Source organism: Limulus polyphemus, unplaced genomic scaffold, assembly GCF_000517525.1.
Source record: "Limulus polyphemus unplaced genomic scaffold, Limulus_polyphemus-2.1.2 Scaffold261, whole genome shotgun sequence".
Taxonomy (NCBI): Eukaryota; Metazoa; Arthropoda; class Merostomata; order Xiphosura; family Limulidae; genus Limulus; species Limulus polyphemus.
The window spans coordinates 552,999-578,116 of NW_013665871.1; the positions used below are offsets into that span (position 1 = coordinate 552,999).

The 25,118-nt window shown below is 32.1% G+C and overlaps 1 protein-coding gene across 1 annotated transcript in view; it reads right to left on the reverse strand.

Annotated features, from left to right (window-relative positions):
* LOC106478903 (coiled-coil domain-containing protein 77-like) overlaps nucleotides 1–23,988 on the reverse strand; it is a 35,068-nt gene extending 11,080 nt beyond the window's left edge. The window contains exons 1-6 of the mRNA XM_013939481.2: nucleotides 23,925–23,988; nucleotides 18,880–19,159; nucleotides 14,164–14,307; nucleotides 12,482–12,644; nucleotides 6,316–6,434; nucleotides 5,918–6,066 (exon numbers count right to left, since the gene is read on the reverse strand). Coding sequence (XP_013794935.1) covers nucleotides 5,918–6,066; nucleotides 6,316–6,434; nucleotides 12,482–12,644; nucleotides 14,164–14,307; nucleotides 18,880–19,159; nucleotides 23,925–23,971 — 902 coding nt within the window. The 5' untranslated portion in view covers nucleotides 23,972–23,988. The remainder of the gene's footprint in view (nucleotides 1–5,917; nucleotides 6,067–6,315; nucleotides 6,435–12,481; nucleotides 12,645–14,163; nucleotides 14,308–18,879; nucleotides 19,160–23,924) is intronic.
* Nucleotides 23,989–25,118: the final 1,130 nt, after the last annotated feature.

Below are 25,118 nucleotides of genomic sequence, written 5' to 3' on the forward strand. Positions count from 1 at the left end.
AGATCTGCAAACTTAAGTCTAACTTCTGCCTGTGTGTATTTAAAAAATAATAGTAGTTGATTTGTTAGTGGCATTCTCAATGTTACATGAATCTACATACACAAGTTACATCAATTTTAACACTTGAAGAAATATAGTGCAACTCAACAGCATCTTCCTACCTTAAGTGATTCTTTTAAGTCCAGACAACCACACTAAAAACAAAAAATGTTGCATATATTAAATAGAAAGAAAAATACACTAGGATAGAAACTTCCGTGTAGAAATTGTAAAAATGCTACCATTCACTATCTTCTGCAGGAAGGTAATTACTCCTAACAAAACAAAGAGAAATAAATAAGTTAAATAATAAAACAGGTTACTACAAGTACACCACTGAAGATAACAAGCAAAAGACATTTCTGGAAGTTGACATTCCAGAACACTATAATGAAACCTAAAATACTGAGGTTAATAATTACCACTACAAGAATGAAAATGGAATTTGCCATACAAAGTCCAAAAACGTAGAAACACATCCTCCTCCATCGTCAATATACTGTCCTTAATGGGAAACTCAGATGTATGAACGACCTTCAGTAATTATGCTATTCAACATGTGCTAGTAACCCAAAGTCACTGAAAAAATGGCAAGTGCCAAAACAAACTGGATGTAATGGATGTCAACTAAAGCAATGTGCTAAAATAAAGGTAAATCAATCCTATTAAAACCTTTCATGCAGTAGAAATTAGTGTAAATCCTGCCGGTAACAACTCCCCTATAACAAACATTCCATATTTAAATACTATCAAAGAAATGTACAACCAGCATTATGAATACAGTCAAATAAAATAATTAATTCATGTAGATGAAATATCCACATCATACATATGTCTTCTGTAGTTATTACATTGAAAAGTTTTATATCAAATCACCTACTACTAAGAAAAAAAAAAACTAATTCTAAACACACAGTTTATCAACTAAAAGACACATTACAAAAAATAACATTTTAAATTTATTGTGTACAGAATAATTGCAGGAGTCTGTGTAACAAAAATAAAATGACTGCCTCAAAGGAAATAAATTACATATAATCAAAGAAATATGAACTCTAATGGATGACTTTCTATACCATCAGTATTGATAGGATGAGGAGAGCTGATATAATTACTGGACAATTAATCTATTACCTATGAGCATCAATTACATTAACTAGTCATGGAAATTCATATTATTGCTATTTCCAATTATTCCAACAATCTAAGTCTCATGTAAGAATAATCACATTAATGAGCCCAATGATTAATTGATTATCAAAATTGACTACTCACCCAGCTCTAGCTGATATACCTCAAAAGTTCAATATTTACTTCATAGTTGTTTAAAGAATCAATTTATAAAACTAGTATACTTCTAGGAGAAGATACAAATATTGTTCGTTGAAGAACAGTTAACTGTTACTTCTGAAATTATATTAACTTGTTCGTTATAAGTTATTATGCTGAAATCTATTCAAAGACCAGAAGTATGCATTTAAATATTCTGCAGAACTTAGAAAAGCAACATTTAAGAATGGACAATTCTATAAAAAAAAAACTGATGTGCCAATATCAGGCAAGAAACACGTACTCAAAAACCTGTACAAAATTCCAAGAAACCGTAGTCAATGGCATCATACCAAACAAATACACTACGTTAGATAAACCTGCATACCAGTTCCTAAGGCCATGTGCATAATCCAAACTTTAAAAACAATCTTACTAAACACTTAAGGATAGCTAACATGTACAAAGATAACTTTATATTAAAATGTCAAAGTTGTAAGAAAGTTATTCTGTAAAATGGGGAAGTATTCAAAAACCAGGTTGTTTTATGCCATCTTTTACTATTTTCATTACTTTATCAACTTGTATGGAGATGCTTGTACAAAAAAAATGCTACATTTTTAGAATTAAATTGAATTTCAAATAGGTACTGACCTCTCAAATCCTTGAAACATTACTTTGTCGAGTTTGAATTCATACTGTCAACAAAACATCTGACTAAAAATTTCTAAATGTCCTTTATGCATTGCAGTGCATGCATCAATTTTCTGTAATCCTCCACTCTCCCACCTTCTACATAACTTGTTGCTGAGATGTCAGGAGATCTCACATAATTTAGATTTTACAGATACCTATAGTCACAATGAAAATTAAGTTGTGGGGAGTTAAATGAAAAGACATTTTACGGGTGAGTGACTATCTAAAACTATTTTTAATTCTTAAGATGTAAAATTCAAATCAGGAAGATGTATCTCTGAAGTATACCCATGTCGTAAAGGAAGTGGGAACCGATTAATATGAAGAGAAATTGAATAGCAAGTTGAAAGGCAGGAGGATAATAATGTAGACTACAAAACAATTGTAGCAAACAGAGCCAGAGTTGAATCCAGAACCAAAAAATAAAATTCACAAAACTGGATTCAAGGGAGAATGAGTGGATTAGACCAGCCTTATGAAAAGACTGGACCTAAAGGACACTCAAAAAAAAGGGATTCTTCACAGCAGAGTATCTCTTCACCCATGATGACCTTTAATTCAGCAAAGGGGCAAATTTTATGAACGATAATGTGAATGCTAATTGTATAGACCTAATTATACAAAGTCTTCTACCTAGTAACTTATCACAGTGCATTAAAGGAATAATATACAATCACTACTCCTTATTTGTAGAAAAACAAACATTAACTCTGGTTCATGTTTCTCTGTATTTGTTCCTGACATCTGCAATTAAATTTAAAGTTGTTCATTTTTAAGATAGCATAGTTACACTCGAAAACTTAACACTTCATATGGCCTCACTATTAGCAAGACTAATGGGGTTGATAGTTCTTTACTTCATAAATCTACAAAGTAATGTCCCAAGCAGTTCTAATGGATGTTTCTCACATTTACCAACATTTCTCCAAAGAATGTGAAGTACACTCCAGCAGTACAAATTTCAACATCCTTTGTTATACTCATAACATTATAACATTGTGTGTTAAAGGGTCACTCTATAGAGCATTAGTTTAGTGGTAGTAATACTTGAATTTAAAACATAATGTAATGGTTAAAAGTAATTAGTGTTCTGCAATCATCTTTTCTTGTTGATGAACTCTTTTATTTTCTAAATAACCTTCACACTAATCTATCTTTTAACTCAAACAATATGTTTCAGCTTCTAAATTGCTGTCTTCTTCAGGTTTGTAAAAATATACAGTAATATTGAGAAAGACTATTTAAGTGGGACTTGAACCTGGGGCTTTAGGAACAGTAGGCTGAACTAGCCTGCTGTCCGTTAATGGTAACTTCAGACGTATTTCATTTGTTTCTTAGTAGTGGTAACAAGGTTCTCCTAATTCTACAACACTAACAATTGACCAGTTGCTTTACATACCAGAAAAGAAAACCAAATACAGTAGAACAATATGCCAAAAGTCACATTCCAAGAAAAATCATTTAAAGAAGGCTTTACTACTGTATAGCTAAAAACATTCAAATCAAACTAGGAAATGCAACTTTAGATGTAAATTACTCCTAAAAACAAGTAAACAGACAAACTGAAATTAAAATACCATTTAATTAATGAATCAATTTCACTGGATATTGTTATTTGCAACACAGAACACAAGTATCCTCATATTCAAAGTGGTCAGAGTCAGGGTCTGACCAAACCACTCTGACAGCAGTAATCACAGTTGGAAAAAGAGATATAAACTCAGTAATGAGTAGGGGCTGCCCTGGCATTAACATGGTCTTTGAATCTATTCATTTGGCAAATGGCATTATGGGGATCCTGTCCAATTTTTGTCACTGAAACACCAAGCTGTCTGATGTTGTGTAGTGTATTTAAGTATGGATATACAGGTGTTCTATGGGATTTAGATTTGAACTTCTTGCTGTTCAGTCTATAATCTGTACATGGTTACTTGTTCAAAGATGTCTGTCACAATCCTAGCAGAATAACACTAAGCATTATCATGCATCAGGACAAATGGTATTGTGACTGAATTTCCAACCATGACAAAATATTGTACAGCAGTAAATTTGGCCCTAAAAAGCATGATAAGAACAATCATTCATACTAATGCTTCCCCACATCACAACCAAACCACTACCAAAGAAGTCAAGTATAATTTAACATATCACCCTTCTTTGGCTCTTCAGAAATGAATTCATTAACCCTAACTCGACAAGTCTTCCTATGGTTAGGGATCAAAGGGCATGTTTATAGACTTACATTCAAAATTTTATTGAACTACTATTCTATGAAAGTATGTCAATAAATTTGGTATCAAATCATACATTATAATTCAAATTTTAGTATTATACGTTAGTTAATTTCTGAATTTAAAAGTAAATATTAAAAAAATTCCTAAATATCGATGGTATACTGAATACAGCCTTAGTTCAAATTAGATGTTTGTGATGTTTAAATACAAAGTCTGTAGTTTCTTATGTATTGGAAACTCAAATTACTGATATTGACAAGCTAGAATGTAAAATAAGAACCTCCTATCTTTTCTATTTTCTGAGATATTAATAGATTTATTGAATCAACCATTTTTGGAAACACTTGCTTACATACACCTACTTCACCCAGTGATGTGTGTATAACCAATCTAAAGCTCAAGATGTCCCCCACATGGTTTTCTCAGCCTCTGTGAAGTGTTTGTGTGGGGAAACCTTTCCTTTCATGGTAAATTCAAAGGGTAGGATTGAAGATTATAGAGTTCAAAAAATCATATCTTTTTAGATCCAAATACAGTTTAGTTACTAAGCCTGGTAAATTATAGTATAATTTTGTGGTATTGATATAGTGATTTATGATTTTTTGTTATTTCAAAATGCATATATAAAACTTAAAAAACGTTTTGTTTTACATCCTCCACATGCAAAATGTGACAAGGCTTAGCAAATTACAGCAAGCAGCAAATGAGTACAAAGTTTGTAAGTAGAAGAGATAAATGTTTTCTATACATCTTTATTTACTGTTCTATGTTTTAAGAAAATAACTGAAATTTAAGAACTTGTTTGTAAATAGTAATAATATGTATACATACATACATAATGTATTATAATCAAATGTGACTGTATTTTACAAAATACTGGTCCACTAGAACACAGCCAAGAGAGGTCACTTTGTAAAGACCAGTTTTATACTGTTGGATACAATAACATGAATGGACGTGTGTTGCGTTATTGCAACTTCTGTAACGTTAGTCAGATACAACTGAAAGGTCAATAAAATAAAAATAATAAATATATACAGATGTTTAATGTTATGAATTTTAAGCTATTTAGACTAAACATTTGTGGTTTTGTGTTATAATTTGTAGTCATTCTAGAATGAAAATAACATAATTTATATGTATTTCCAAATTTTTTGTAGTGATTATAAGGTCAGTCAAATCAACCAAACTCACACAGAGATACAACAATGAAAATAACAAATGAAATATAAAGTTTTTAATAAAAAAAAACGATTGATAATTATCTGGAGGTTATTAAAAGGTTAAATGAGCTGTCTATTATTCAACATCTGAACAGCCCTGACAGTGTGCAATTTCAAAAAACAAAATTAAATCACTAATGGCAAGCAATATTGTCAAATAATTATATCAAAACTAAAACCAAAATCAAAAACTAAACTGAAACATATCCCTGGTCAGCAGGTGCAGAATTCTCTGAAACAGCTGTGCAGTCTACAACAGGACATGAGAGGCATGCATGTGCTTTCCACACCATATTAAATGCTTCATCTTTGGAGTTTTTGGTGTAATGTAGTTTTCTTACCATATCTATTTGTTTTTGTGCAGTTGGAATTAAAATACTTATTGCATCAATTCTCCAACTGTCTTTTTTTTGTTTTTACAGATATCTAAAGAATAAGCCAAATGCTCTTACTCACTTGCTTGATAAGGTATTAATTTTCTCAGTATCCCTAGTTCTTTGTGCCTTAGCCTCTGCTCTGACAACATGACATTCCTCAGTAAGTGCTTCTATTTGATCCTGTGATAGCTGTTTTTGTTCTTCTAGTTGAGTCTCAAGAGTTTTAACCTATGTTACAGAAAAGACAAAATCCCATTCACTTCTCTTTTGTCTACTAAAAGCAAATAACATAAGTACTGAGTTTTCAATGTGAAGAAATGACTCTTTACCCCATAGTAACACTAGCTAAGGATTACTGATATGTATGTACAACTAAATTTAATGTAAAATCATGTCATATGTGGTGACAAAATTAAAAATATATAAATGTAAATAATCATTCACCTTTCCTAAGGTACATACTAACTGTTTTCCTACCTGAATACGAAGATTTTCAGAATCATTAAATGTTGGTCTTAAAGACATAGTAGGTTGAATTTGATCTTCGTCATATACATAATGCTTAGAATGCAGTTCTTGTGAAGCAGGCTTCTTGGCTAATTAAAAATATAACGATAATCACTTAAGACAAATTACAAACTAGAAAACATGCAAGAAGCTGAAAGTACAAAATATTAGCAAACAAAAATCTGTGTAAAAAACTGTAGAAATATCAGAAGATTTTATTTTATTATTTCAAATATTATTTTCAGATCATAAAATAATACTAAAATGATGAAGAAATGTAGTATCATAACTTCTATTATAAAATAGGTAACATTCACTGGCTGTTCAGATTCACAAAAAAACAGATGCATTATTCAGTTTTTGAAATTAAGATGCAAGTTAAATAGAAAACACAAACCTATAGTGTACATCAATTTATCTTTACAAATCAGGCCCTAGAAAAAATATCAATTTACTAGATATCTGCAAAATAAAGATACTTGTTTTTTCTCATTGGCATGGGGGCCTTCTATAAGCACCCATTATGTCAGTATGTGAAAACTGTATTTTAATCAACAAACAAGAATAAATTTGTTGAAATAAAAGTAATTAAAATTACAGAAACATATTATATATATATATAGAAATCCAAATACAAGAGGTTTCTTCTCGTGTGAAACTGTTACTGAATTTAAGTTTTAATCACAAATGATCTATAGCTCATTGCAAAGAAAAACATTTAATTTAAAAAAATTAACAGAAGTATAAATTCCTTATTGCACACTATTATATTAATCAAAAATTGTCATTAATTAAATCTGCATCTTTTTAGCTAATTATCTTCATATATATTAAGCCTAAAGGAGATTAAATACAAAAGAATAAGAACATTTCAAATAAATATAAAACATTGATTTTTATGAAATCTATCCAGTGAAACATGCACATACTACAGTAAGAAACAATCTTTATAATTATTAAATGTTAAGTGTGCAGCATTAAATATTTATTCTTAACATTATATAATAGCAATAACATGATATACCATTCCACTTACTAGTAGATGTTATTGCAATGTTAGGCTTAAAAAGTAATACTATAAATGGAGATGTGGACTGTCCCTTTTCACTATTCTGAACCACAGTATATGATCTGTCTGTCTAATAGAAACATAACTGAATATATACATCATTAAACATCAGTTTCATTTGGTATTGGATTCACATATTTTGCTACAGATCTCTGCTCAGTTGAGCCCTAATTCACAGCATTATGGTAGTAAAATTGGAATGGTTGTTAAATTCAAACTATCTGCCCAACTCATTATGGGGTTTCCTATACTAAGTTTCATCAAAACTGGTTCAGCTGATTCTTCACAATAATTTGTGACACTAGGCAATCAGACAAATGGACACCTCTGCTTTCTTGTTTATAATATGTATAGATACTGTTTTAATATTTATAGAAGATATATGGTCCAGACAGAACATTTAGCACAGTTTTGTTAGGAGTTTGGTGTAGACATAATACAATGGTTTCAGCCTTTCTTTTCTAAACAATAAAATTGAAATAGGATGGCAAAAACTTTTAGAAACTTGTTTTGTTTTGGGGAATCTATGCTTAGCACTATGTTTCTTAGTGTCTGTGTGAAAGTGAATTGTTATGCATTTCAAAGCTACTTGTTTGATTTGAATGAGAGTGAATGCAAGTGTTAAACATATATTCAAAGCATGTGAAGTGATACTCTCACAAGTAAGATTGGAATTATACAAGCTACATTAAGGAATCGACTCTATAATTTATGGCTATAATTAATAGTAATCAAACTAAATACAAAAATGTCCACAACTTAATCAAGATATTTTATTAATTCTTCTTGCTGTTGTTTTTAAATATAATATAATGATAGAATTGAAAAGATACAATCAAGTTTTGGCTACCATAAATTAAGAAAAGTAACAATTTTCCTAAATAATAATGTATTTCCAATAGGTACTTCGCTCTTCTCACAAGATTAGATTTTCTTGTTTTGTGCTGCCCTCCATATGCAAACTTTTTCAGAAAACAAGTCTTCATCCTCCCTCTGTTAGAATCCATAGTTTCAACACGTCTCTCATGCAAATCATCACATATCATCTCTCCACCAATAGGAGAGCACTACTATCACATGATGCAGGTTACTTGCTCTATGTGCCACAACACCGAACTATCACTTCGAAGTTTGGCAGGAGACGCGAGTACCAGAAGACTGTGGAGAGAATGGGGGAAGGGGAGTGTGAACATATGGAAGTGCCTATCGGAAATGCATCTTCATTTAAGAAAAATATAACTTCCGATAACGTGATCTCCCTCAGCTCACAAGATTAGCTTGAGGAGGGACAGTTGTAAGAGAAGCATGTCTCCGGAAGCATCCAGAAGACACCCACAAAATGAAAGGAACAGATCAGATGATCTGAGGAGGGGTACCACATCACACCTGAGCCAGGTATCACTTTGCCATGAACATCAACATGATCAGGAGGACCATACATGGAGGAACACTAAAGGGAGCACATCCGTGTGGAAGAGGATAGTTTAGCAATATGATCTTAAAAAGAAATCAGAATCACTCAATCCCACAATGGAAGTGGGCAAGTGAGGATGCATCCGATGGTGTAGAGTGGCTAAGGCATGACGGACCATACTTGGTAAGTCAACTACATCCAAAACCTCACTTGCTTGATACCAACATCCTCACAATGGTAGGATGAGGATCATACAATCTTCACCTCAAGTCCCAGAGTCAAGAATGAACCTAACATTCTACTCCAGGAACTCATAGGGTAGCCTAATGCCATAGATCCAGGAATGTGTCATCCAGAATCCGAGGGAAGTCAATTGTATACACTCAACCTCCTAGACCATGAAACCAGCTTGAAATGACCCCAGGCTGGTAATAATCTTGCCTCCCAACAAGGGAAAACCCAGGACAGAAGTGGAAACAGGCCATATTGAGATTCTGTGACCCACAACACAGAAGACAAGTTGAGAGAGGAAGATGGACAACCTGAAACCTGTGTGAGGACTTTTGTGATTGGTTCATTCGATCTCCAAACCTCACTCGCTGGGTACCGACATCTGTGCAAGGGTAGGATGAGGGCTCCCAATCAAGGGTTGAACTGCATTTGGATGTCTCAACTCTGGGAAATAGTTACTCATCTGGAGAATCTTGTAACTCCCTCTACACTGGCAGAACACCACCATCCTACTCTGAATTGAATGGTAATAGCCATCTATGTGGAACCCACCCAGCAGGTTGCCTCCATGGTCAACCACCCCAGAGGCTTGGAACTGATAAGTGGTAAGAACTCCTGTACTCTAATGGAAGAAAGGGGGAAAAGTGCGGTGGAGAGTCCAAAGGAACTACAACACCCAAGACAGTGTAATGGGTGGTACGGTCCAGGACGGGCATATTATGACACAATTATCACAAGGAAGTGACACTTTAATGAGACACCCTATCTTGAGGTAGGGTGAGTTTAAATAGCCATGGAAAATGCATAAAACTCAAATGAAAAAATAAACCACTTCAAGGTAACTGAATGGTGTAAAAAACAACATCTGAACTCGAAAGCTGCCAAACGAGAAGTGATAGTTTGGTAGTGGCGCATAGAGGGAGTAACCTGCATCACATGATAGAAGTGCTCTCCCATCGGTGGAGAGGTGATGCATGATGATTCGCATGAGAGACGTATTGGAACTGTGGATTTCAACAGAGGGAGGATGAAGGCTTGTGGCGTACATTTCTGAAAAAGTTCTCATACAGAGGTAGCACAAAACGAGGAAAGCTAATCTTATGAGCAGAGGGAGAGTACCTTATTGGAATTCCATATTAGATATATGTTGTGAAACCATGTTAAAGTGTAAAAATAGATATAATCGTATACATCAATGCACTGTGCAGATAATATATTGTATAATTATCTTGTGTGATATATCTTTCTCATAAGAGCCAAACTGATGACAGATATTGATTGGAACAGAAATTTTAGGCCAGTGCAGTGTTTTCAAGTGGTTATTCTGTATTTAAGTGGTGAATGATATAAAATTTTAGTTATATATGTATATATATAAAAGTGTATATATATATATATATATATATAAAACACTATATAACCATATGCATGGGATTTAAAAACAGAGTTGATAGCTATATTAATCAGTAGATGGTTGATTTTCATGTGTTGTTACATAATGTTTTCATAACATTGACCACTGGTTAACACCTACACATTTAGCTTATACTTAGTTACCATACTAATAAAATATAAATAAGAATAAGCAACATACAATTGTATTAAGTATAATATCTAGATATTCCTCAGAAAATGAAGCAACCAAGCTTAAGAGTTCAATTACTTCATTTCTTTTCTGTTCACAAACTACTCAAAATTTAAAACTAATTACAATTTTACAAGCAATGTAATTTTACTAAGAGGTAAATCATACTCATGGCAAAGGACAAAAGAAAGCGTTTTGTTATTGTTAGAAATGCTGATAAATAACTAGAATATCCAATGATATAAACACCTCAAATTTCCCAACTTGAAATGTCAGTTGCGATGGAATTTACTGGATTGTTGTAACAAACCAAGACAAAGGTCAAACTTACAAAGGATATTACTATAGTTTTGAATGTATAGGCCTATCTCTCCAGATATTTCTGAGTAATTATTTAAAGTGATGCCCTTCTTTCATGGATGATCTATTTACTAAAAAGATTGATAATTCTCTAGCTAGTAGCTTTTACACTTTATTAATTAATTTGTTTTTGTAAAAATCTGATTCAAAACTAGAATTAACATGAATTCTTGTCAAAACATTATCAGAGGAGTCAGTGAAGTTTATTACTTTACATTAACAAAAGTTTGACATATTTTAGATACTACTTCAGGGAGAGCAAGCAGAAAATATGAGTTCAGTTTTTACAGCATCTGAAGAATAAAGAGTATGAATGTTTGAAATCAAAATTCTTAAAACTGTTTCAACTGTGTTTTGCTAGCATTAAACAATACAAGTTTCATTTTGATTCCAACTAACTGGGGAAGTTGCATATCATACAGGTGGAAAATGACAAAGCTAATGCCTGAGGTTTAACTTGGAAAGCTGCCTCAAAATTTATTATTTTCCTATTGTTTTTTTTTATAAGCCTTGGTAAGGATCTTCTACTCAAGTATTAAATGTCTTTATACAAAAGGATATATTCTGTACATACAACAGCATATGTCATGGTGTTATCCTGATTAATGTTCTAGTTTCAAGGACTGGAGAGTGATGAGAACATACAGCAACAGTAAACAATGGCCCAACTTTCCTTTAACTGCTTTATTCATGGGTATTAAGAAAGTTCTACCACAAAGTTTTCCTTTGTATGGACATAATAAAACACAGAAACATGATCAGAAATGAAAAGGGCACCATCAGACACTATCAAAAACAAATATGGCTTCTAAATGCTGAAGAAGTGTTTAAAATATTTGTCTCCAGGTGGTTTCATTACCACTGATTGTACTCACTTTACATTTTTCAAGCTCATGATTAATTTCTATATAGTGCTATTGAATGTTTTACCAAATAGGGTTAATGACGGTAAACTTCTCATTCTAATGGTATACAGCCTTTTCATAGTTAAGAATCCTCAAAGTTCTCGAGGACTCTGAGGATGGTACAGTAAATGAGAGTTCAATAATAAATTCACAGATGATCAAACAGAACACATAGAAACATAATGGTTAACTTAACCAAATTTGTTGAAAATTGATTGGAAAAAATAAGAAAAAATTAGCTTAGAAGTCTGAACCAAAAATTCTAAAAATCTACAAGTGTGATCTTTATGGTTAAGACACCTAGATATATATTAAAATAAAGGTTTGAGCATTTTTAAAAACTTTACTCAAGAAATAATCTAAATAAGTATAATATACTGCTCTAAATATGTACAGAATTCATATTAAAATATACCAAACTACAGCAAGTCAGACCTTTTAAAGAAAACTAAGCACACATACAGTCTTACAAACAGTCAATAATAACTTCAAGCAGTAAATATAAATATAATTTTAGCCAATAACTTTCTATTTGTGGATTAAAATAAATAGGAGAAATCAGAATTTCTTACATTGAGTTTGGTCTGGTATTTTAAACCAAGGTTTTCCTTGCCCATACTGGGGTATGATGAAGTCACTGTCTTTATCAATAAAACAAATTACATCATCCCCTCCTTTATGTTCTTTGGGTAAAGTTTTTGGTGATTCCTGTTTTTTTCTGTGCTTTACAACATCCTGACATTGAAATAAAAAGAGTTGATAGCAAAACATTTTTTAATTTTTTTCTTAGGCTATAAAATGATATCTTATTTTAAATGTACACACCTTACATTGAAATTTCACCATTACATACCAAGATAAGAAAATTGTGTACGTTCTACTATTCTGGTTAGAGAAATAGTTATACAGCTTTTAAGAAAGGCTAAATCAAAAATCAAATATAAAACCCATTAATATGTAAAGTTGATATTAATTTTCTTCATAGGACTCATGCTAAGACAAGTTGCTAAGATGCCTGTTTATTAAACAGTATGATTCATCCATTATACAATATCTCAAAAACACAGTTATAACTAAACATTTCATTTTAAAAAAAGACCATTTTGGTCATGTTGCAAAAATTGTGTATTGTATAACTGTACACATAGTACGCAATATTATAAAGAAAAAATTGTGCAAAATTACAATCACTTTTTAAGTGATCAATTATCAAGAAGTTGCTAAAAAATAAACTTATTTGACTGTGCCCAAAAGCTAAAAATTCATATTATCAGCTTTTTTATACAACTCTTTTTTTTTTCCTATGTTCAAGGCAACTTCAAACAATTAAATAATGAATAATAATATTTGTATGACAAATTAACAAATCGGATAACTGTCTTTCCTAACTATGGAAGTCAGATATAATTTAGACAATTTTAGTACATTCTAATCACTTATCACACAATGCCAATACACACTATAAAAAGTTTTCTCAGTGTTCTGGTTAATAATTTTTGATCAACACAACTTAATGGCAAGTTTCAGCAAGCTCCAAAACCACCAAGGACAGCTGACATTATATATGTGGTTTCTAGGTATTACCAAAATGTTAGATTCTGCATTCTTCTGGTATTTTATCCCACTGCCTTGAACATTATTAATTAAGTACTGAAACATCCAGCACACAAACACTTGACTTAGAGACACTGCTTGGGGTTAGTAAAATAAAATTCAGGCTACTTACTGATAATGATAACTCATTATATAGATGCTTTGAAAATCACACAAAAATTATATATATATAAAGTTTCATAAATTAGAATGTTAGGTTGCATAATTGTACCTTCTAAGTTTCACCTAATACATATACACAATATACATTACAATTAATTTATCTAAATACAACTTTTGTTGGAAAAAAATGTTGACTTTTCAGGACTTGAACTCCAAAAGTAACACCCTGCTTTATAGATTTCTGCCTAATCTCCTGTTTAGATGGTATTAGTCAACATGATGAAACTTTTGCATACTCATAAGAGAGTGTGTATTCTTACAGAAGAGCATGATGTTATTTTACAGTGCAATACAATGTTTGTTTCTTTTTAATTTATTTAAATTATGGTTCAAATACTATGATAAAGAGTGAAGCAAGAATTTATGTACAAATATAATTAACTATTTAGTGCTGTGCTACTGGTAAATGGAATTCAATATAAAAGAATGTAAAATTACATAATTTTACCAATCTTAAGAGTTCTCTAATTTATATTACCTTCACTTTCAATGTATCAATTTGGGAGTATAACTGCAACACATGCTCTCTCTCTTGGAAAAGACAAACTTGCAAATCACTTAATGCCTCTTGAAGAGTGGCTATCTCTTTTTCTCGTTGTCTTAATTCTGCCTCAAGCTCATACTGTTATTGATAAAAAAAAAAGAACAAATTATTATGACTGTTACTTTAGGAGAAAGTAAAATAAAAAACACACTGTTACACCAAAATGTTCTCACTGTCTTGAATTTTTGAAATTTTATATTTTGCAACACTGCTTTTACTTTTAGCTAAAAAAAACAATAATTTTGAGATTTGTAATTATGGTACTTTATAAATTACTAGAAAACATTTATAACTTTAGCTCAATGAATTTTATCTTAAAACAAAAAGCTAAAACTTAGGGATTCTGAAAAAGTGGAACTGAAATTATGTAAAAAAAACAAAACAAAATACATTCATTTAAATTACATGTAAGCAATGAAGACCTTAGATCTCATACACTTTTCACACACATGGATATATTAAGCCTAATAGCATAATGAATTGTCCATAACTAAGAATGCTTTAACATGCACATAAGAATTCTAAATACAACATGACACACAATATCATGTACTAATCTCTGCATACAAACTGCATGTACTTCTGTATTGAAATTAAGAACTATGCATATATTGTATGTAATGTTACGAAAATGACAAGGATATGGATGTCCTGCATGTACACAGGGTTGTGATAGTCATGCACAATGTCTACCACAGAATCTAGGCCACAGGTAAAGATTTTCTTCAGAAACAAAATTATTTGTACAAAAAAATTTGAATTCAAATAAAAAAATACACATAGGAGGGTGACACATCCTTCACGAGCAGTAATCCCCTGAACATTAGCATTAGAACTAATTCTCATTCATGACAAAGCGAAATAAATACACCAGAAGTAGGGAGGTTGTGTAAAGAGGTGAGTAACTATATGAAATACACTTTCAGATAAGGAAAATGTTAACTCCACAAATGTTTACTCACCCCTCTGTACAACAAAGAGCTAGAATCCTACATCAAGATTATGGAAATGCCAGTGCAGAAAAATAAATTATAAAGATGAGTTCCTTTCTTAAAACATAGCACCAGAAAAGGAAAATTAATTTTTTTCTTATAAAATACATCCTGGAAGATAATGTGTCAGAGATCATCTACTTCCCTGTCTACAAGATCAAGTACAGGGGATATTAGTGACTAGAAGCATGAGGAACCGTGGGAGGAGACATGAAAAAAAAAAGTGTCATCTTCAATAAAAGGATAAGCTAGCCTGATGGCTTGTCAAAGTGGAAGAAGATAAGCTACTAAATGAAGAGGAAGCCCACTGAAAGAAAAGACATTGTCATCTGCCCTAAAAAGTGCTGTTACGAGTGAAATAACAAAGAACAGCTCATAAAGAACTAAGAAAATGATTTGGGTCGGGATGATTGTATAGAGAACAAAGGAAAGGGAGGTCAAATAAAGAAAAGACCCTTTTATCCTCCTAAATAGTTTAGAGGAGAAAGGAGTGGTCAAGGGATGAAACAGTGCAGGAGGCATCCAAGGTAAAAAAAAATGAAAGCAATGTCTCCTGCAAGAAAGAAGGAGACGAAAATATGTCTGAAGCATATAAAAAGAGACTGAACCATTCCAGACATAAGTTTAAAGTTTGGGATTGAAGACCAAAAGAAAGGAAGTTAGGTGTTGAGGGAAGTTGAAAAGGCAGCAATGATAGGACTCCCATAATGGGAACAAATCCATTGAAAACACTAGAGAATAGATATACCACCTTGTGGGAAGGATCCAGTCTAGATTAGATAATTGGTCCACCACCATAATTTAAGCTCTCAAGACATGATAGACCAACAACCAAATAGAGAAAGTCTACAGCAAGGAAATCAGGGGTCCCAAGAATGTGTACTTTCGTCATGGTGGGAGAAAGAAATTTCAGAGGAGGTATCTGAATGGATCATGATAAAAAAGATCAGACAGACAGGACAGAAAATAACAGCAAGCCTGCAAAAGTCTTGAGAATGTAGATACAGAGACCACTCCTCTGGGGAACAAGCTCCAGAAATGGATCAGCTGTCCAAAAGCACCCCGCCTGAACAGAAGTATTGGTTGACAGGTTTTTTTTGTAGGTGGCACAAAGCTACACTATTTGCCACCTGTGTTGCAATCACTACAGGTATGAAAATCTGCCCAGGTGAGTGCTATAAGCCCTCAGTCTTACTGCTGAGCCCTGATGGCTTCAAACAAATGCATGTCTGAGTGAGTTAGGTAAAATGGGAGATCAAGGATCATGTAGGTTTGAGTGATCCATCATGATAGCAAGAGGTGAAAAAAAGAAAGTGAATCTCAAATATACTTGCATTGACTGACCAGAATTCACTGAAGGGGACAGATAAGGGTACTCCAAGAGGAACAAGGGATTCTAAAAAAGACCAAGTCCTGAAAAGAAATAAATCCTTAGTATCAGAAGCTCCATTTTACCAAGATGTAAAGGCATAGGCTGATCTACCTTACATATAAACTGAGAAACACCTTCAAGTGAATGAAATGCAGGGTGGGAGCTGAACCAACCATCTAAATGAGATAATTCCTGAAGGAGAAGAGAGAGGTCACAATAGTAAAAACCATGTTGGATGGGATAAACAGAGTCCAAATGTCCACACAGTAATGGAACAGAAGGCTTCATGAATGTAACCTCTGAGTAAAAGCTCATTGGACCTAATGGAAAACATATAGGGCTGTAGCCAACTCAAAAGGAGTGGCTGTGAATTAAATGTTCAACCACTGTAGATGACCAAAAAAAGTGAAAGGTTGATGTTTAAATTGAAATGAGGAGAAAGCACCTGAGACTTCAATCCAGGTCCTCCACAATCCATGACAGTGCTTATTGTAGAATGAGAAAACCATCCATCTTGAAATGAGAAAAGACCAAAGGTAGTTCAATTTTATATCTTCGTGGGAACAACATCAAAGGGAGTAAAACCCAAGAGTGTGGTCAAGGTTGTACTCCATGGCATTCTAATCAGGCGAGATGGAGAGTGGAAGAACAGGGAAATCCGTGAGAAAGCACTTGAGTAACCCAGAAGTCTGGAGCAAAGGGAGTCCACAGGTGTATAATGTGGGAGAGTTAAGCTCACACTAGATAAGAGACAAGGGATAGCTCCAGAAACAAGTTGCCTCATAGACCTACAAGGGCCAGCTCTCATGAGAGGGGGTGGAACATTGGATAGTAACAAAAGAACTAGGAAAATGATAGGGAGGATCCCACCAGACTGTAGAGTATTAGAAACCTGTTGGGGATTTTGGTCCAAAAAGCCAAGAAACTTACGTTAGTAGAGATGACTGCTAATGAGGTGCATCAGCTCAAGATTCCAAAGTATAAGAAACAAACAAAAAAACTCATCACAAACAAAGGGTGCAACACAGAGGTCCCTGAAAGAAGACTTAGGGAGTTGAATGTCAGAAAGTAAGGCAACCAAATGAAGTATGTCACAGAAACAAGGAAAAAAGGTTAACTTGGACATAACAGAAGAAAAAATTGAGGTCAAGGTGGAAAACAGTTATGAGCAATTTTACCAAGTAAAGTTAAGAGGGTCATGATTTAAAGCCTCAGTAAGAAGGTGAAGTGTAAACAGACAGCAAAGAAGTTGAGTATGTAAGAGACAGAGACAAGTAGATGGGAAGTTAGAGAGAGAGAAACAAATAATGAAAAAGTGGAAGCTCTTGAGCTGAAATAAGAAACTTAAGTGATGAGCAGTCAGCAAACTCTTACTATCCCCAAATTGACCTGAAAGTTATTATGAAACCCAATTTCACACTAAAACATTTTTTCCACTACAAAGATTGTTTGCCGACTGCCCATTGTTCACATCTTGTCTATTTATACATGTGCGGAGACTGTAAGGCCTCTCATATTGGTGAAACCAAACGTCACCTAAAAGTACGAGCACGTGAACACGTGGGCTTATCTATAAAAAATGGAAGAAAGGTTACAAACTCTCCCGACTCCGCTATCTATCAACACAATACAAAAACAGGACATCCGATTTCTCTCTCCAACTTTAAAATTCTCTTAACAGTCAAACAGGATACTGAACTTTTTATAAAAGAAACATCACATATGAAAACTCTTCTTCTGTCCCTAAATAATACACATTCTTCACTTGATTTAAACATATTTTAACTTTTTCATTTGTGCCACATTTTTCATTTTCTCACATTATAGTTGTATATTCAAATTGTTTACTTCTTATGTACATATTTCTGTTGTACTTACAAATATTGTTTGTTTGTTTTGTAGCTCTAGATTACTGATGATGGAATTATGATGATTCTGAAATGTTTAATAAATGCTTCCTATTATCACGTTTGTGTTTTCCTTTATCATTAAGTTACGTTTTCCGAAAAATGAGTCGATTACTAATATCCTGCATATATTATGATTAAATGACAATACATTGGTACTTCACATATAGTTGTGTAATCAAATAAAATATATGTAACACTAAATGCTAATGTACAACTTAAACCATAAGTTTAACATAGACAGGAGTGTCTTTTTTTTTTGACAATCACATGAAACACTCAAACTACAATGTATCATTTCTTGGTAAAGGTAAAAAAACAGTTCATTCTGGATAACAAAATCTACATACAATGAATTGAAACAAAAAAAATGTGTTACCTGTTTTTCACATGTTTTTAAAAAGCTGTTGATTTTTTTAATCATTTCATCTGCTTCTTCATCATATTCAGAAATTTTTTTTCTATAAAAATCTAAAAGCTCTTTAGAAGGACGCAACTGTGCAAGCCTCTCTTCCACTGTTGGTAAAACAAAATTATCTCTTGATTCTTCATTCCTAGTCTTGCCACTCAAACAAGGTCCTGAAAATGCTAACTCATCAGGATAGGTTTGAGTTTCTTTTGTTGCCCCGGTGTACCGTACTGATTTTGGAGGCTTACCTCTGAAATAAATATTGTCAAGATATACATATATACATATTCATTAAAATATGAAGGTGCTGATGCAGAACTACATGAACAGCTTAGAACAAAGTAAATGAGTTAAAAGAAGAGGTAAGAAACATGTTGTAAAGTACAACATTACATTATATACACATGCATGCATCCATCTATGTATAAACACAGTAGTACATTTTAAGCATAACAGACTATTACATGAAACCATATAACTTGGTATAAAACATATAATGAATGTGCATATTACTCTTATGAAGTATTTTTCCAGAAACAAAGTCTATTATGTTCAATCAAGTGGTTAAAAAACAAGCTCCAACAAATCTAACTCATTATGGGTAAAAGCTATTGGTCAAAATTTTGTGGATTTTGACCCCAAAGGTCTTTTCTTTAGCATTTGGACACACACCTAAGTATAGTGGAAGATTTTGGAGGTTAGTGGGCATATATTTGCAAGCTCTAAGACATAGAAATTAGAAATTCTTGTAGTTATAGACTTTGACTTTTCCTGACAAACAAGTATTATTTTGCAATTATTAAGCTTTTTAGTTGTTATTTCAGTGCATTTTAATTAGATTAGTTATAGTCAAGAACTTTAAGATTTTGATACTGCTGGTAAAGCTAAGACTGAAGTTACCACATTAGGCTTATGATTAGATCATGTTATGTTGAGGTAGTGGCACTAGGTTATGTTACTAAAGATATTACATATTAGGTCAAATAAAAGTATTATCATGAGTGAAATTTCTGGGCAAACATTACAATTTTCTTTAAACAGCCTATTTGTTAAGTCTTCACAGAGCATCTGAATTTCATCTTAAGTCCGTTTTTTACAGAAAAAGCTTTTTCACAATCAATGCTTGTTACACAAAAACGTAAAGCTATTTGACACAATTTTAACATATTAGGGAATTTATCACCATGCAGTTTAATAACCCCTTCACATAAATGTTCTGTTTTTGAGTTTTCATATGGCCTTTCAATATACCTTTGAACCTAGGCCATTAATTTTGTACCAAATCATATTTGTTAAGCAAGGCATCACTTCAGTATGTTTTACAAAGCAACATTTGATATTTAGGGGAGTTTACTGGTACTATAAAAATCTGTAAGATAAGTAACAGTGCCACCTGCTAGATCTTCATCAAAAATAAAAGGCTCAAGTATGTGTTGTTTGTGTAGAAAACTCAACAGATAAAAACATATAATGTTACCAAAAAACTTCCGATGTTCATTTAGGAGGTTCTAGAGATTACTTAAATAAGATATGAAAACTTTAAAATGAAAATAAGTATAAGTTATCCTTATCATAAAATTCACATTTCACGGAAATACATTATTACTTTTTTTTTATACAACATATTTTTCATGTTTACTAAAAGATTGTCAATTTTTTGGAAGATATACTTGGTAAATTTGGAATCACAGTAGTTGTTAATTCTTCAATATGGGCTTCATCCATTGTGTGATTAACACTACTAATGGCAGATGTGATATGTGAGCTTTTACGCTTTTGGGTGAATACAGACTGTAATACCAGTCTAAAACAAATGGAAATTACCAAGGAATGGATCAAATAAAACAAAGAAATGGGGAAAATAATCAAGTTTGCAAATCATCAAAAAACATCAATAGTTGAGGATACTATCAGTGATTGTTATCAACTCTAAAATCTACAGCCAATGCATTGCTATCAGTACATTCCTAGTCACAATCTAGCGACAGTTTGATGTGTCATTAGATTCCTAGTTGTGGTTTGCTTTCCATGTGGAAAAATAACCATCTTTACAGTGTGCAATCATAACATAACTTATTAGTGACAGTACATCCATAACTGATAAATGTAAAATAAAAAATGGCACGTATCTCTCAAAACATTATACTTATTTTATGCAGATATGCTAGCTATATGGAGCACTGCAGTATAAATGCTGATACCAAGGAACAATCTCTTTTTGTAGTCCATTTAGGAGTAAATGATGTTAGAAATTGACTGTAAATCAGAAAAGCTGTTTAATAGTTATAAAGAACTCCTTCTGAGGCTTAGAGACCAAAATAGATGTGTGACCCTTTTGTAAGTTCATGCTCCTTCAAGCTAGGTGCAAAAATGAATTACTTAGCATTATCCAAGGCTCAAATGAAAAATTATCAGGGATATACTCTGCAACAGGTGAGCTTGTGACATCTGTGAATACTTTACAAGTTAAGAGTGAATTACATGTTAGAGATGAGTTCTATTTAAGCAACTTAGGTAATAGGATGTTTGGGGAAGCTCCAAATATATTCATTAAATACATTTTAGAATAAATGTGCATGGTGATGAGGAGCCTTGAGAATAAACTAATTGACAGGATGGTAAGACAACAAATAGTTTGGAAAAATATGATTTAGAGAATATTTAAACATTTCTAAAGTTTGTCATGTGTAAGATATACATTGTAGGATTAAGATTAAACTTAATTGGTATTATTCTTAAGTTAGGAGTATTAGGAACAAAACATCATTGTTCAGGGCTCTAGTTGAAATAGAAGAGTATGATATGATGTGAACTATTGAAATTTGGTGAGATTTAGAGAATAATAATCATAAGAATTACTTTGAAACTCCAAGTTATAAGTACTTTAATAATAACAGACTTTTTAAGTAAGGGGGTAGGGTGGATCTGTGTATCAGGGATGAACTACAGCCTGTTAGGACTGAAAACATAAAAATGATTGTCAAGAGGTTGAATCTTTACAATCAGGGATTACTAGAATATAAAGTTTTTAACTGGCAATTATTATAGGCCATTTGATCAGACTGAAGAAGGTAAATATGAAACTGTATAATGAGATTGTGGTTGGTACATAAGAACACTGTTGTATTAATTATGGGAGACCTTAACTTTAAGACACATTGGTTGGAATTATAATAATGAGGGGAGGTAGAGGTTCCTTGAATTGAACTGGGATGGTTTTCTATACCAAATTGTCAGAGAGCCAACCTGTGGGAATACCATTTTAGATGTATTGTTAACCACTAATGAGGATATGGTTGCAAGGATTGATGTAAGGAGAAAAATGTGTAGAAAAGTTATAATTGCATAATTAGGTTTGATATTTTTTGAGGTAAAAATAAATAATTTTTTGTTCATAAGTTTCAGAAATCCAACTTTTAGTATATGAGACAAGATTTATCACTAATGAATTGGGATAATGAGTTAAAAGATGATGTGGAAAATATCTGAGAAAGTTGTAAAAATATATTGTTTATAATTCAAAATAGGCATATTCCTAACAGGTGAAAAATAATAACATGGAAGATCAAATCTAATTGGCTTACTAAAAACAAAATAGAAAATCAGGGATAATCAAATGTCATAAGAAACTCGAATTGACAGGTTGGAAGATTTATAGAACTACAGGAAAAACAGGGATTTGGTTCAAAAAGTAATCTGGAAATCCAAAAGGCTTATGAGAAACAGCTAACTGATAATATTAAAACTAAATATAAGGATTCCTTTTGGTAATATTAGAATGTGGGTTGGGCCTTAAAAGGATGCTAATGGCATGGTTATTGTTGAAGATTATGAGATGGCAGAGCTCTTAAGTGTTTCGTTCACTTCTGTATTAACAAGACCTGACCCTTAGCATTCTATGGGAGATATTGGGATTCACTAGAATCATGTAATATTAATCTCTGGGTGGTAAATAGAAAAAAAATAGAGATTAAAAATAAATAAAATACCAGGACTAGATAACATTTTCCCCAGAGTTTGTGGTCAAAGATCAGACATGTCAGCCTCTTCTCTTTTTCATTTTTAGTTGATACTAGACTATATTGAAATGTATGGCAGGTTTTTAACCATTAGTTTTAATGAAATTGTTTGACCTTTATAATTTTAAATGTTATTTTGTCTGGTATGTGTCAGTCGAAAGATTATTAATCCTATCATAATTTGTTTTATTGATTATAATGCACTATTGGATAGTTATGTGTAGTTCAACATGGTACCTTTAAACTAGCAATACATAAAGTTTCAAATGAATTGACAACCTCAGCCTAAATTTACAGTAATCACAATCTTAAATTCTACACTAACTAACCGAATATTAATATTAATAATGAAGTGAGCTCAGGCATTATACTTAAGATGAATGTTTTGTATAATTAGGGGTGGACTCAATGAATAAGTTAAATCACTTTCTGACACCTCATTTTTTCCAACGTTCTTATCACAAACTAATTGTAATATTAATTACCAATAATGTTTCTACTAGTAGTAACTTGTGTAAGTTTACTTAGCCTCGAAGAACCAGGCATAGAAGCCTTCACAGTACACTGACTTAGTGACATACATATTACTAATTACTACACTACAAAATACAATATACATTAATTAATAGCTAAAACTAGTAGTATTACTGTCACTAATAATTAGTAGTTGTAACTGGCACTACTACTCCTAGTACTAGTGTTACTGACAATAAGTAAGTATTGAATAAATTTTTAAAAGGCAGTTTACTAGCATTATTTGTATTATTACTGACTACTACATATATTATATACACTAGTAATTTGTATATATACTAGTATAAGTATAAAAAGTATAGTAATACTAACAGTAACACTAACAGTTACATGGATGCACTTTCAACGCTTAATGCCAACCTCCGTTAAGAATATTTTCTATTGAAATATTATAAACTATTATAAATCATGTTTAATTAAAACAATAGTTTTAAATTACAAACAAAAGAATATGATATCTACTTAGAGTTAGGCTTTTTGTTCATTCCAGCAACCCGAGAAACTGCCATTTTTAAAGTTTGCGCTGTTTAAAGCTCCATCTACTTTCATGTAAAATATATAGATTATTTTATTGTGTTTCTTATTCTCTTGTTGTGTTTCTAAAAGTTCTGCTCTGCAGAGCTACTTAAGTTGATATTTACTTAAGTCTTCCGTTTTGATCAAATTGAAATGAAATGTGTTTTCAAATATAAGTCTTCACTGAGTATTTTGTTAAATATATGTTATACATTTGACTGGTTGATTTGAATTTACCAATCTCGCTTAAAATAATCCAAAAATTAGTTAAGTGAGAAATTATAGTGTTGTTGTTCTTTAATTGGGCTGGTTATTTTAAATTATTTGGTGAAAATAAGATAAAGTCTAGTACATGTATTGATAACAAATTACTGTCACTAGTGTACTTGTAGGTTTAAATTCACAAATAACGTTTTCACTTTCAAATTCAACAGATTTACTCGCTAATGGTACTACGACTAAGGTAAAAATAGACTTACTTGTACAATTTCATGGCTATTTTATCGAGTAACCGAAAGTACGCGATAACTGACACTGATCCAAATACTTCACTGAACGACTGGAATTCTACAAAATAAATAAATAAACAGACTCAATGTTTCACTGATCCTCGTACTTATAATGTAGCCTTGTTTAATAATAAAGAAAAAAATGATTGACAAAACACAAAACATTTTATTTACATGGTTCGAACGTTTCCTAATACACTTATTCCATCTTCAGCGAAATATGAAAATAGTGTTTCAAAAATATTTATTGGCTAATGATGATCATGTTATAGCATCATCAATCACTAATTTACTTAGATATTCAGTAAAGTGTTAAACGGAAAGAAAAAGAAAACAGGTTATCAAATAGGAATGACCGTCCGTTACTTGAACCCAGCCACACATCAATTTCTTCACATGTTGAAACCACAGGTCAAAATATTTCATATAACGATTTATTTATAATTATTACATGATCTTCAGACATTAAACTCTACATTAAAGAAAGTTTGCTCATAGTTAAAGAATGTTCTACTCTTAACGACTTACAAACTTCTTTAGATATAAAATTATTCTAAATTCACACAGTTAAAACTCAACTGTTTTGTAATATATTCTATAATAAATTTCTTTTTTTCCTTCCATTTACCAC